The 13,846-nt window shown below is 30.6% G+C and overlaps 1 protein-coding gene across 1 annotated transcript; it reads left to right on the top strand.

Annotated features, from left to right (window-relative positions):
* The first annotated feature begins 389 nt into the window (after positions 1 to 389).
* Positions 390 to 12,050, top strand: LOC124368539 (nicolin-1-like). Its single transcript, XM_046825781.1, has 6 exons — positions 390 to 477; positions 4,291 to 4,430; positions 6,122 to 6,304; positions 6,955 to 7,101; positions 8,133 to 8,255; positions 10,801 to 12,050. Exons 2-6 carry the CDS (start codon positions 4,308 to 4,310, stop codon positions 10,843 to 10,845), a joined length of 621 nt encoding a protein of 206 aa, XP_046681737.1. The 5' UTR covers positions 390 to 477; positions 4,291 to 4,307; the 3' UTR covers positions 10,846 to 12,050.
* Positions 12,051 to 13,846: the final 1,796 nt, after the last annotated feature.

Here is a 13,846-nt window from a genome sequence, read left to right as displayed (position 1 = left end):
TATCTTTAAAAGACAAAAATAAATTTGTATATACCTAATTTAGTTTGGTATTTCCAAGGTCCTCGTTATAAATTACAAAATTTTAAATCATGAATACAAGATAAAAAATTATAAGAAAACATAAATACTGTGTCAAGAAGGTGCCTATTATAATAAGTGGGAACATATCAACCTGATAACCTCATTTTCTAATGATCATTAGTTATAGTAGACAATAGTTAATAGTTCAAATAAAATACGCAGTTATTTTTAAACATATGATCAAATTATGTGATAACATTCACTCGTGATGACTCTTTGTCTCTTAGTTCAAATATGTATTAATATTTAGTTTGTTACTCTTTGGCCATGGTTGCCATGGTTTTCGTCTTATTTTATTTTTTTCGCCTCTTCAGAGTCTCCAAATAATTCAAACTCTTTTGTGAATTTATTTATATTTATGCGTTTAACAAACTCAAATAACATTTTAAGTTTCAGGTAAAGTATAGTAAATTTGTGTGCTATAAATATTTTTTGGGTTTATGTTGTAAAGGAAATGTTTTGCTATATTTTTATACTAAGTTATCAAGTTCAAAATGAAATGTTTGAATATTTATGGCTCAAGAATCATTTATTGTCGTCCCACATGTGTTATATACATTGACAAAGTCAGTTAAGGTTTAAAATAATGTGCTATTAAATCAACAGTCAAGAACACCATCTCTATAGAGAAATGCAAATAAATATACAATTAAAAAATTGTCAAAATATAGTATTAATTAAAACTTAATGCTAAAATAAATAATAATAAATTAATAATAGCAATAACAAACAACAGATAACAATAAAAACAATAAATAATAATTGTTAAAAATTAAAACATAGCATTATTAAAATTTAAGGTCACTTAAATCATGTAAAAGTATTTCTTCTACTGAATACAAAGCCTTCTGCTTCAACCATTTCACAAGACAATTTCTGAAATTCCTTAAAGTAGTGGTAACTGCATCTGGTGGTAGTAGGTTAAAAAGTTTTACACTAATGTACATGTAGCTGTTCTGAGTTTTATTTAATCTAAAGTATTTGAGGTCTATCAAGTTCTGAGATCTAGTACTATAGTTATGGACATAACTTCTAAATTTATACAAATTAAGATTTTCTTTAAGGAAAATTAGGCTTTGCAAAATAAATATACATGGAAGGGTAAGAATACCTAGATCAACAAAGACAGGTCTACAAGAATCTCTCTCACCAATACCTGCAATAACTCGTACTGCCCTTCTTTGAGTCTTAAAAACTAATTTTGCACCAGCAGAGTTGCCCCACAAGAGAGTGCCATAAGTAATGTGAGCATTAAAAAAAGCAAAGTAAGCATTCATAACTAGATTTTTGCTTGTACAGGACTTTAATTTTTTCAATAGAAAAATAACCCTCGATAAGCGAGAGCAAAGAGAGTTTATGTGGCTATATGGAAAATGAACATAAGGCCTAAATTAAATGAACATAATTGAACGACACACATAATTTTAAATTTATTTATATATATATATATATATATATATATATTTAACAGGAACATATTGAAACAGACGTTTTGAACTATCTTATATTTACTAATACGGTAATTCATTTTCAGATCATTTAGAAAAAAGTCATAAACCATTTCAGTAATTTTATCAGCAAATTAAATCTACGGACATAAGCAGAATACTAAATAAATGTCCGAGTTTTGAAAAGTGTGAGTTTTTTTAGTTTGTTTTGTAAAATTATCAAGAAGACTGTGAACTATATTCAAGAACAATCTGGCATTCATTTTTTGCATTTAGCATTTGGTTATTATTCAAGTTAATTAAAACTTGAAATTTTCAATGTGATTCCTATCTATAAAAATGGTTATAAACTCATTCTACAGACCAGTCTCTCTCATACTAATATTTTTCAAGCTTTAGAAGCTATAATGCATAAACCAGTGTATTTTCATTTTAAATTTTAGAATCTCTTTTTAAAATCTCAATTGTTTTTGAACAGGTGGATCCACAAAAAATACTGTCATGGAAATTTCGACCACACTCTTAACCCTTGGCACTCTGAACTAAATTTAAAGGCTATCCTCTAGGGTCATATGGCCATTAAATTGGCTACAGTCAATTATCAGCCTTTGTTTAACAGTCCCTGTCCTCAGGGCTGTACTCAGCTTTGGCGGGCCCCAGAAAAGATATTCGGCTGGGCCATTTCATGTCCCACCATCCACTCCCGTACGAGTGTGACCTCGGCCCCTGAGGTCCCAGTTAAATGTTTCAAGTTGTTCCAAAATGGATTATTTCTACTATAGTTGCCATTCAAGAGCAAAGTGTAAAACTTTCAAGCATAGATTTTCAAGTTGATGCTACTGTTGATGTGCAGCTCCTAAGACTAGACTTACATAACTTAAAGGGCCAAAATAACATTGGAAAGAGAATTTCCATCTAAACTGAGTTTATTGAAATCTCTCAGCAATATAGTCTGCAGTTTAAACTGTTAAAAATTTTAAATTTGTTGTTAGCTGAAATTCAAGCTTTTAACAAATTCTCATAAATTAGCAATGATAGTTATGTGGGTTATCTTAAAATGTGGGGTCGTCGTGTTGGATGTGTTTTTTGTGTTGAAAATAACACAAAATATTTATAAAATGTGTTTGCCTGGACAAATTAATGAGTTTATCAACCCAAAATTTTCAACATTTATACACCTGTAGATCAATTTTTTTGTTCACTAGGACAAGAAGACGATGAAACCTTTCACTGTACTTAAACCTTTTGAGGTCTTTTACATGAATTCAGAAAGGATAAGGGTAGGGGTTTGGAGCCACCTCGTTTGGAGTGCCCCACTATTCCTTGGATAGTTTCACTATCTCAGTTGTCCTACTTTGATAAAATGGAAAGCTTTTTCGAGATAAGGGTAGGATTTCTCTGTTTCAGTCTCTGTTAGTAAAAGTGGGCAAGGGAGGGATTTTCCTCGCCGTTAATATTTACTTGAAAAATATTTAGAGCCCGATATTTATTTGACATAAATAATATGTAAATCATAAATAATTTTTTAAATAGTACTCCTCTCCAAAAAATGGCAGTTTATAGGGGTAAAAAAAGAGTAACTTGTAAAAGTAACCCTATCTTATTTGAAAGGTGTGATCAAAAAAAGTTATTCTAACTAGAGGTTTTAAAGGAGATTCTATCTAACCATTTTGAATTTAAGATATTACGGTATCTTGTTAATATGGTACACATTATAGAAAGAGTGGTTAGAAATTGGCTCCCTTGGTGTTGTCGATTTTGTTTTATCAAGACCTTTAATTTAAGATATTACTCAATGGGCCTTTTTTTATGTTTGACTTGCCTCCAACCTCTATGTTTAGTAAAGCAGGGATTAAATTTTAAATAGAATAAAAACATCCCCAGGTGACGTATTAAATGCCTCCAAAAGAGATTGGAAAATTCCCAACCATTCAATAGCTATGGCGTGGGGAAAGGAATTTTGGGTATATCCAGTATAGTAAAAACATAAAAATAATCTGCTATTGTGTTGTTAACTTTTTACTAATACAATACATTGCAAAATAGAGTTTGTTTGTGTTGCTATCAAGTTGCTAGTTATATATTAACCAGTCAGAGAATGTATCAACTTTGACAGTCCTGTAAAGTTGTAATGTTATAGGTATTTTTAACAATTTATGACCTACATATATCTTGAGTCTGGCTCTGAGGGTAGAAATGTAATGTTTCTGCATTTGGAGGAGAGTTCTCAAGCTAAATACTTTCCAGAGCATGATGAATTTAGTTATGCCATGGAGTGTTTGGCCTTTTGAGATTCATAGGCCATCGAGTACAACATATATACCATTTTATTTCCAAGGATCATGTTTCTTCATGACAACTTTGGGCTCATACAATTGGTGTAGTACAACAGGAATTGGCATGTCTCAGATGAGACTTGTGATTTCTCATACATCCAAATCTGGTGCTTGGTAACTTTTATCTACTCCAACACTAAAGGGATGAGTATACCACTAAAATTGAAAACTGAATTGTGTCTCATTATGATAAGTACTTTAAAAACAATGAAAACTATTTAATAAAGTGAAGATAGATTGAGTTATGTTGTAAAATAACATTGTTCACTTTCTTGATAGTGTAAACCACATGTAATGGTATAATAAATAATATATATATATATATATATATATAATAAATCGTGACACTTTATTAAAATCATTTGAGTATTCCAATTCAGAAGATACCACAAAAAAGCATTTTTCAATATGACTATAATTTTCAGTGAATTCCTCAAACCTGATGTATGCTCGGCAGACAGTGGAATTTAGTGTAAAGGGTCCAGTTTCTCTGATTCTAGATGAAGAGCAGATCGCTTTGCCAGGTTGTGCAATTTTGGATATAAACTTCACCCGCCCATCACAGGTTTGGAAATATCTTGTCTATTTTGTGTATTGCAATAAAATAAATATCTTACCGTTTATCTATTTTGAAAATTGTATGACTGTTTTTATAACTGACACTAAAGAAATTTTCTATTGACACAAAATTACTCTCAAAATGATAGCATTGGTAAGAAAAATGTTCTTTACAAACTATATTATTACTACATTTAACTGTATGGCCACAATCTCCGGTGTATGTTCATTACTTAAGTAAAATCATGATGCAACATCAGTCAAGAGCTTTGCTTTCAATTGTATATACTACCATTTTTACTGAGATATATTTAGTAAAGTAATAATAGTAGAAAAGTATGAGACAAACTTTAGATATAAACATTGATTTTAACAAAAAACAAGAAAGTTCTGGAAAGTATTTCTGAGTGGGCTGGAACTGGGCCCCTATGGTTTAAATTTTATTTTGATATAAAATAATGACTAACAATTTATTTATAGGTCTAATGTGGTTTATATAACTTTTAATCGTTTAAATACTGTAATTACTATAATTTAAAGAAAATAGCTAGAGCCATTATCAAAAAGTACTACTTTTTAGACTAAAAACCCAGTTTTAAGGTAAGAGTCATGATTTATTAGATTAACAAATTTTTAAATTAAAAAATATTAATATTTTCTCTAAACATTATTTATTACATTTATATGCTGAACTCCATCAAAATCAGCAATCCGTAAGGTCTCTAAAATTCTGATGATATAGCTATAATGGGAAAGGTTGAGTTATTGTGAATGTTGCATTTAGCTTCATTTCACCCTTTGCTCAGTACAGTGTTTGAAATTTACTTCTGTGGCATTGTCAGATTTCAGACACTGCACTGAGCAGAAGATGAAATTCTCTTATATTGTTTTAATTGCACGTCACCAAAATTTGAAATGTAGTCTTTGTCTAATGACAACTGTCTAGTGAAATATTAATAAAGAATCGTTTAAAAATCCATAGAGCTATATTTTTAAATAGTTTGGTATTCAACCGAAAATATAAATTTGCATTTTCATGAATTTTTGCTATTAACTATAACACCTCCATGTCAAATTTGGACAAAATCTGTCTGTTTGGTCACATCCAATGCTTAAATACACACAAGCAGATATCTGTAAAGAAATTTTATTTTGGATATTTTTTAAAAATATGGATCTTAATCACAATATTTTCCCCATGAAAATACTATGTATGGAAGTAGAAGCGAAGGACAAAAACATGGTTGGAAATCTTTTAACTACAGATTTGATAAGGTTAATTAGAATATAAAAATGTTACATCAGCTACCTGATTAATACCTCACATTCAACTTCTTTCATGACCTAAAATCTTTAAGTGCTGCATTCTTTGATATCAGGACTGTTTTGGACATTTCAATATTCAAGAGTTCTCATTGATCAGCACCATTTGCTAGTAGGTCGATCAGTAAATGTGAACCTCAATTTATAATTGCAACCAAGCTCTTAGTAAATTACAAAAAAATCATGAAATACATGTCTGTAGTAAATTGCTATCAGCCATCAGCAATTTGCATTACAGTGAATTTATAAAATAGATATGTTAATGCTTAAAAAAATTACAAGTTAAATTTAGTTTAAAAAGTAGTTTAGTTTTTATTTTATTAATTTTTTTATTAATGTTGTTCATGGAAATATAACAATTGCTTTCCTGATCAGATAGGGGAGTTGGTTTTTCGAAACTACTACACGGCATGGGTCAGTGTCCTGGTGCGCTACGATGGTGCAGCCACTGGGCAGAAGGAGCCAGGGTGGAAGGTAGCAGTCATGAAGAAGATGTTGATGCCCTCCCCTCACCATGAGAATGGTAGCCAGGATATAGTATCTGTTGCTGCTACTGAGGTTAACATCTCACTACTCACTAAATTGTGTAGGCTATAATCATAAAATTGAAAATAATAAGTTTAAAAAATAAAAAGTAATTAATAAGGAGTTTGCAAAAAAAGAAATAGCTTTCATTAATAACATTCTAGAACTCAAGCAGATGGTCAAGTGCATTCCAGAAAAAGTCTGGATTTCTGTTGAATAAAAAAGAAACATGAAACATCTTGTATAGTCTAAAATCTCAAGATCAATAATCAGTGGTATACTTTGAGTGATGGTATACAGAACATTAACAGAAGGTTTTTAGGAATTATCATTGTCAAGAGACTAACCTGGCTTGGATATCTTAACTTCAATTATGTGGACTAATTTCAGGCATGCCATCTATACAAATATTTCTGTTAAAACAACTTGTATTGTATTCCTGAAAATTATATTATATAATCTGCACAATTTTACTATTTTCAAACTGTTTCCAGGTATTAATTGATTATACAGGGTTTGTAGTAAGAGACAAGATATTCTTACTTTCCAAAAGAAGAATCATAAATCAGACAACTTATATCACTGCAACCCTCTCTATTATCATCTGCACTTGCCATTACACATTAAGAAGTGTGTTAATGGCTTTTAAAGCTCAGTTGGATCTGTTTTGATATGTGTTTTAGAGTTTACTTCGATGGCGAAAGGTACTGGCTATGAGATTGGTTTTACGTCAGCCATCTCCTGAGTGGAGGGTATTTCATGTTGAGGAACTCAATGTTTATGGAGACTTGCCCAGGCTTGCTCCAACTACAACCAACAGTCCATTTGAGGTAAATATTGATATTTAAATTTCAGTACTCCTTTAAAAGAAATTAATCACGATCCAAGATCTTGCCAGCATCTGTGGTATGTTGTTGACTGAGAATGAACAAAGAGTCTTCTACAAGTTGGCTGGAAAATTCAATAGTGTATGTTAGAATATGTGTCCATAGGTTGTATATTGGCCAAATACCATGATCGCAACCTTCAAATTCCCAAAAATGTCATTCTTTTCACAAGAAAGACACCAGCTCATGTTGACGACCAGCAAGCTGGTTGTGTGGAACAACCTTGAGTTACACCAGAAGAACAATGTTAACCTTCACTGTTGCTCAGTACTGAGTGATATTGTGTAGTGCCCATAGGCGTAACCATGGGAGGGTGTTGTAACCCCCACCCATTGATGCAAATATTCAGAATTCCATAGATTTTATCTGTTAACTGACCCAAAATTATATGCATAATTTGTTATAAAAATATTGTACGTAGCTATATATAAAAAAATAACAGAAAATCCCTTGAGATGGTGCTTATGACAACAGAATAAAATTCTAGAGGGTCTGATCACCAAATTCTGAGAGAGCTCTAAATTATTACAAACTCATTTACATGTATTAATTCCTATAGGAAGAAGTTGAAATTCAAAGCTGACCAGTGCAATTCTATTATATTTATAATGATAAGATCGTTATAACTTAGATTATTTAATTGATAACACTGTAAAACTGATTGTTAGTAGTCATTGACGATGTAGAATAATCTATAAAATTATTGTTTTAGTTTTAAATAATTGTACAGAAAGTAGTGTAAGGTTTAGGATCAGCTAACAGTATTTCACCAGTCCTATAATTAAAAGTGTATGTAATACATATATATATATATATATATATATATAAAAAAATTTTGTGTGTGTGTGTGTGTGTGTTTTATGTGATAAATATTGTCACAAAATGTATATTGACATCACTGATGTATTAGATATTGTATATAATATTTATTTGGGTTGAGAAAATTCACATGGTACAATATAACATTATTCTAGAAATATGATAAACTTCTGGAGTTGGTTAGACACCAAACACTGAAAGCTCTGCATTGGACACCTCTACCACTTCCCACAGACTCTTCACAGGCAAGGGGAGAACCTGCAAGTGTCTTGCCTAAGGTACATACAGATAGTATGAATACTCATATTTTAGTGGTTATTAAATCAAAATACATTGCTAGTTTTTTCCCTAATGCTCTAGGCTTAAGTGGTTTGAATTCAAGGTTAGTAACTATAAAAGTTTTGCTTATGAATAATTTTAAATCAGTTTACTAAAGTTACAAGGTAATAAAATAGAGTAATAAAGTAGCTCTACAATGAGATACTTGTCATAAAACTAGAAGAGAAACTCCTTGAAGACTGTAAACCTGGCAGTGAAATGAAAGACTTCTATGAGATAAATTAAATTATTGAATTAATTTCATAACTAAAATCAAAATTACAGTTTAAAAGAATCACATATAAATTGACAAAATATTGAATTTGTTATTAAAAGCAAGTAATGTATTCAATAAATTGTAGATATCATCATCTACATAATAATCTTCTTTCTAAAACTAATTACAATTTTAACATAGAATTAATCTTCAGTTGATTTAATTACAAATTTATTGTTGTTCCTTCTATAAAAGAATGAGGATTATGGTATATAAGATCTTAAGAATTTCTAAATGTTTTCCCTACAGATTAAATATGAACAATAAACTTGTCTTAATATTTAGATTGTACAAAAATTCATTATTTAATTTTAAAATATTAAATTTTAACTTCTTTAAGAAGCAAAGGTTTCAAATAATTATTTATAGGTTACATTAGAAAGAAGTAGCAATATTGTATTAGTTTGATTTATATAATCAATTTACTGCTATCTCACATTTTAATCATTTAGGAATATAATAATGAATAATTATTATATTCCAAAATGTTTAGTTTAATTTCAAGAAAAATAAATGTAATGTAAGATTTGAATTGCAATTACATAGTTTTCAAGTAAGAGATTTAATATAAATATTAATTATACAGTTAATAAATTATTACCAACTGAGGTCACACAATTTAAAAATGGTTAATATTCAAATTTTGCAATCCCGAATCACATTAAATTGTACTACTTGGTGGAGCCCTTACACACGTGACCCATGCTTTTTAAAGGATTCCAAGAAAATTAATTATTCTTTATCGTCCAGTTGTGATGGGATGATCAAAAGTATAATAATCAAATATTTAATCATTTCAAATTTCCCAACCTTTTAATTCATTATTTGTTCAGTTCTTCAAAATAATCGAAATACACAGAATGATTCTCTGATGTTTTGAAATATCCTATCCAGTGATTAGCCTTCACAGTAATAATAACTATTACTTTTAAACGTTGATACCTTATTTAAATAATAATTCAGGTTTGGTTACGTTATTATACTTACCATGAGATGTAATGAAGATTTATTTTGATTGTAATGGAATAAATTTAATACCAAAGCTATACTGAACCAAAATGTATGCCATAAGATATGTACTTGTTTGTTTCAGCTATATTAAAATAATTGGAAATCTTTAAAGCAATGTTACTATCAATTGTTTTGCATTATTACATTTGAATACCGAACAGATATGTTATTAAATGTTTCAGTCATTACAAAATTAATCAAACACTTGTTGGAGAATCATTGATTGTGATTAAATTAATCTTATTTCCGATGGGTCTTCCTATAATGGTGACATGGTGACAGACAGTGCTGATGTCTGACGTTGGCATATGCAAAAGTGATGCCTAAAAAACCAGTGAAGTGCTGAAATGCAATGGATATTGCAACTAAGTTCCATATTAAGTGCCTGAACATTGCAAACCAAACATTTCCAGCTCTCAAAGGTAAAGTGACGTGGATATGTGTATCGTACGACATGATGTTAACAGCATTGATTTCTCAGATAGTGAATGCTGAAGATTATACAGACTACATGAATTGGCCGGAGAATTAGTTGGATTAATAAAAGGAGTTATCAACGATGGTCTATTAAATGATCGATTTAATTCACTTAAAGGCAACTGGAAGTTATCTAATGTCAATGTGACAGGGATTGATCAACCAGAGGAATCAGGTTTATCAACACAGCACTATAAACAGCCAAAATTACTTTTATCAAACTAGACCTAACTATCGAAATCTTTCTAGAGGTAAAAGCAATGAGAACGTCAAACGATATTGTTCTAATCAATCATTCGATACCAGAGCTGCAGGAACTAAAATTTTAATTTAGAGTATAGGTATTGAAATTAAAAAAGTCCCCCATGTTGGATAAAAAAGAAGATGTAAATAATGTAAAATCTGAATTGCTCTCTAAAAAACTGTGTTACTATATCTGCACTATCAGAACAATAAACAAATTCAACAAACAACAGAAAGTGACTTACCCCTCAAAAGTTAAAAAAAATTTATTTCTTGTATTTGTGTTAACACAGTCTAGAAAATATTATCCCATTTTTTCAGTTTTTGGGTCTTTTCACAAATCTAATTAGAAACGAACATAAAAGCATATTTTTTCAAACTTTAGATATGTTATGGCTAATTTATCCTGTGCATATTTATTAGTATATATCTTTAAAATGATCTGTGGATGGATTTTTTACATTACAATTCACTACATATGTATGTTTTTGTTTCAGAACACATGCTCTGCATATGAAATCACAAAATTACCTCAAACTTAATAGCTTACTTAGAACTGTATTGCCTACTTTAACCAACAAGAAACTCTCAATCAATTTCATTTACTAATACTTAAAATATTTGGAAGTTAGACTAAAACCAATAAATTTTTAATCTTCTCAGATAAGTATAATGTTTGTTTCTAATTATATCCCTCCAGAGGATGTAAATATGTGTGCCTACATTGCAGGGTTGGTACAAGACTATAGATTGCAGAAGTATGAATATTTACAAGATAAAAGTTTATTAAGATAATGTAGTATTACAGTAAACAGTAATTATGTTAATTTTATTTTATACAATCTCTCCGTACAATCACCTAACTCTCCCAAAAACAGGTTTGAAAATTGTTTTAAATTTACGATACAATGACTTTTATAGATATGAATTTTAAACATACAAAAACCTCACAAAGTTTCATGAAATTCCTAAATAGAAATTTTAAAACTTAACAATACTGTCTCATAGAGGTTTATACAAATTACCAACTTATGCAGGTGCAAGATTTTATGAATACCTGCCACTTAAGATTAGACCTAACATAAAATGTTTAAGTAAACCAAAAACAAAACTAAAAACATTTGTAATTCTTATTTATTTATTTGATAATTAAAATTGACATTTTCTTATAAACATAATTCTCAAATTTAAGATGTACGAACATTTAAAAAATATATAGGTACTTCTTCTCATGTAATAACACCATGCATTATACGTGTTTGTGCAAGTACTAAATAAAGATATCTTGACTCTGACATTGATACTGTAAGGCCAATTAAAATAAACAATAGGTGAACTCCCGTTCTTATTGGAGGTCTAATGTTATTGATCTATAATTAATCAAAATTACATGTCTGTTCTGTTCATACAGGTATATTGGAACTTAGGCATAAAAACTTAAAAATAAATTAATACAAGTATTTTTTATTAAAAATTCATAACAGTGAAATGATATTACCAAAAATTAATATGTCAAATTTTGTAATACTTTTAATAATAAAACGGTTAGTCGTTTTTGTGAAATTTCACTATATACTATACTATACTATATACTATACTATACTATACTATATACTATATCTGACTCCTCTCAAATATTTTTTTAGCTGAATGAAATGCAATAATGTAATGTAGGCTACATATAACACTGTAACATTCGTAAATTGAATGCATTTAATAAAAATATATTAATAAGTATAAAATATAACACGTTAGTAATGTTTATTTTTGCCCACCATTCCTAACTGCTGACATATTCAGACATCCATAATATGTCTGTGCAAAGCGATGTCTACTACATAAAGTTGTGTGACACGTCACATATGTTCCTTTAAGTCACAACCACAGGCACCTGTGGCATGGGGCATGGTGACGTCGGACGGTCCCATTCCGTTCTTTATGAGTAAATAGTGGTTAATGAGTTCAACAGAGCCGTGCTTATTGGGTTTCACTGAAGTACTTCCATACAGTAGGAAAGTTGTAAGAAAACTGTTTGTGTTGGCATACTTTGAAGGAGGAGGAGGAGGATAAATACAGAGGATAAATATGAATGGAAATTCATAATAAATGGAATATTTTCATCTACAATAGAATGTCAATCAGGTCTTTCGCAAAATCTCCAGTCCAAGCTCAAGAATGCTGCAGAAGAGGAACACAAATATAAGGAGATGTGTCTCCATCTGAAATGTCAGTGACATTAAACTGTTGTCATACTCTATTATGCATCTACCTGTAGAGACAATGATGACTAAAGGCAGTTAATAAACAATACCAATGTCCCATATAGGTGCCAGTAGGATAATGTGGGTTAATGATAGATTAATATTTCATGTGGAATGTTTCAATTTAACATTAAAACTGGCCTTTGGTTTACAATAAAACCTTTTTTAAATGCCGAGTTAACTGCATATATAAACAACAGTTTTTATGACTTTGAAATATAATTTCTATAACATACTATTCCAACACACTTTTCTGAATATATATTACTATACCTAAATATATTCGAAGGTGTAATAACTATACTTCAGAAGTTTCTTACAAACAACTTTAGGGATGTAAGAGGCTAAATTGTTCTTGCAATGTGGTGAGAAATGTTTATAAATAATTAATTTTAAAATGCGGGTCGTAAGATATCTACAGTAAATGAATATGCTCTACTGTACTTTTTGCACCGTGGAGGGATCGACGGGTCCGTCCGGCGCAAGAACGTAGCTAGGAAATAATTTTGGGGGGTCAAGACGGCTGATATTTTTCTGTAGTAAGGCAAGTGCTCATTCCCCAATTTTTTCTAACAAAGTTCTTGACCCGTTTCAATGTTGAGAACGATATTTCAGCAGTACATGTCTGCAATCGCGAATAATTTAAATAACAATAATCGTTTGCTAAAAAAGTAACTGAAGAAAATTCAAAATCTATGAGTTGCGGATCCCTTGGACCCCTCGCTGGTCCGGCGTCCGTGTAACATGTCCCATATGAAGCATGGGTACTAGACTATTGAATGCGAGCGATATAAAGCAACAATGGACAATCATGAAAAAACAAAATTTTGGACGACGATTTTCCTCTGTGCTTGTGAATAAATGTCAAACAAAATGTTAAATAAAGTTTGTAAAACTTGTGGGAAACATAGAGAAAGCACAGTTATTATGAAACAGTGGTTTTAACGAATCTTCGTCAACTTTGGCGACTAGATCGTCAGTCACAATGGTCGGACGTTCACTCTTCTCTTGATCATGAACGTTTGTTCAGCCATTTTAAATCTGAAAGCAAAACTTTCAGTCATTACGTTGTTCCCGGACACCTCACACAGTTCCCGATGAATTTCTATTGGTTTTGGTTTGTGCCAACAAAAAACGAAGTACAGACCGCACTTCACAGCTAGCGGGATTTTTGATTGCAGCAAACATTTCAAATTTGAATATAAAAAAACGGGCAGCACGGAGATGTTTCCGATGTCTCGGCTGGATGCTGACTGATGTGCCGACCGCCGAGTATGAGGAT

Source organism: Homalodisca vitripennis, chromosome X (genome assembly GCF_021130785.1).
Source record: "Homalodisca vitripennis isolate AUS2020 chromosome X, UT_GWSS_2.1, whole genome shotgun sequence".
NCBI classification, from domain to species: Eukaryota; Metazoa; Arthropoda; class Insecta; order Hemiptera; family Cicadellidae; genus Homalodisca; species Homalodisca vitripennis.
This window is presented reverse-complemented; position numbering and strand designations above follow the sequence as displayed.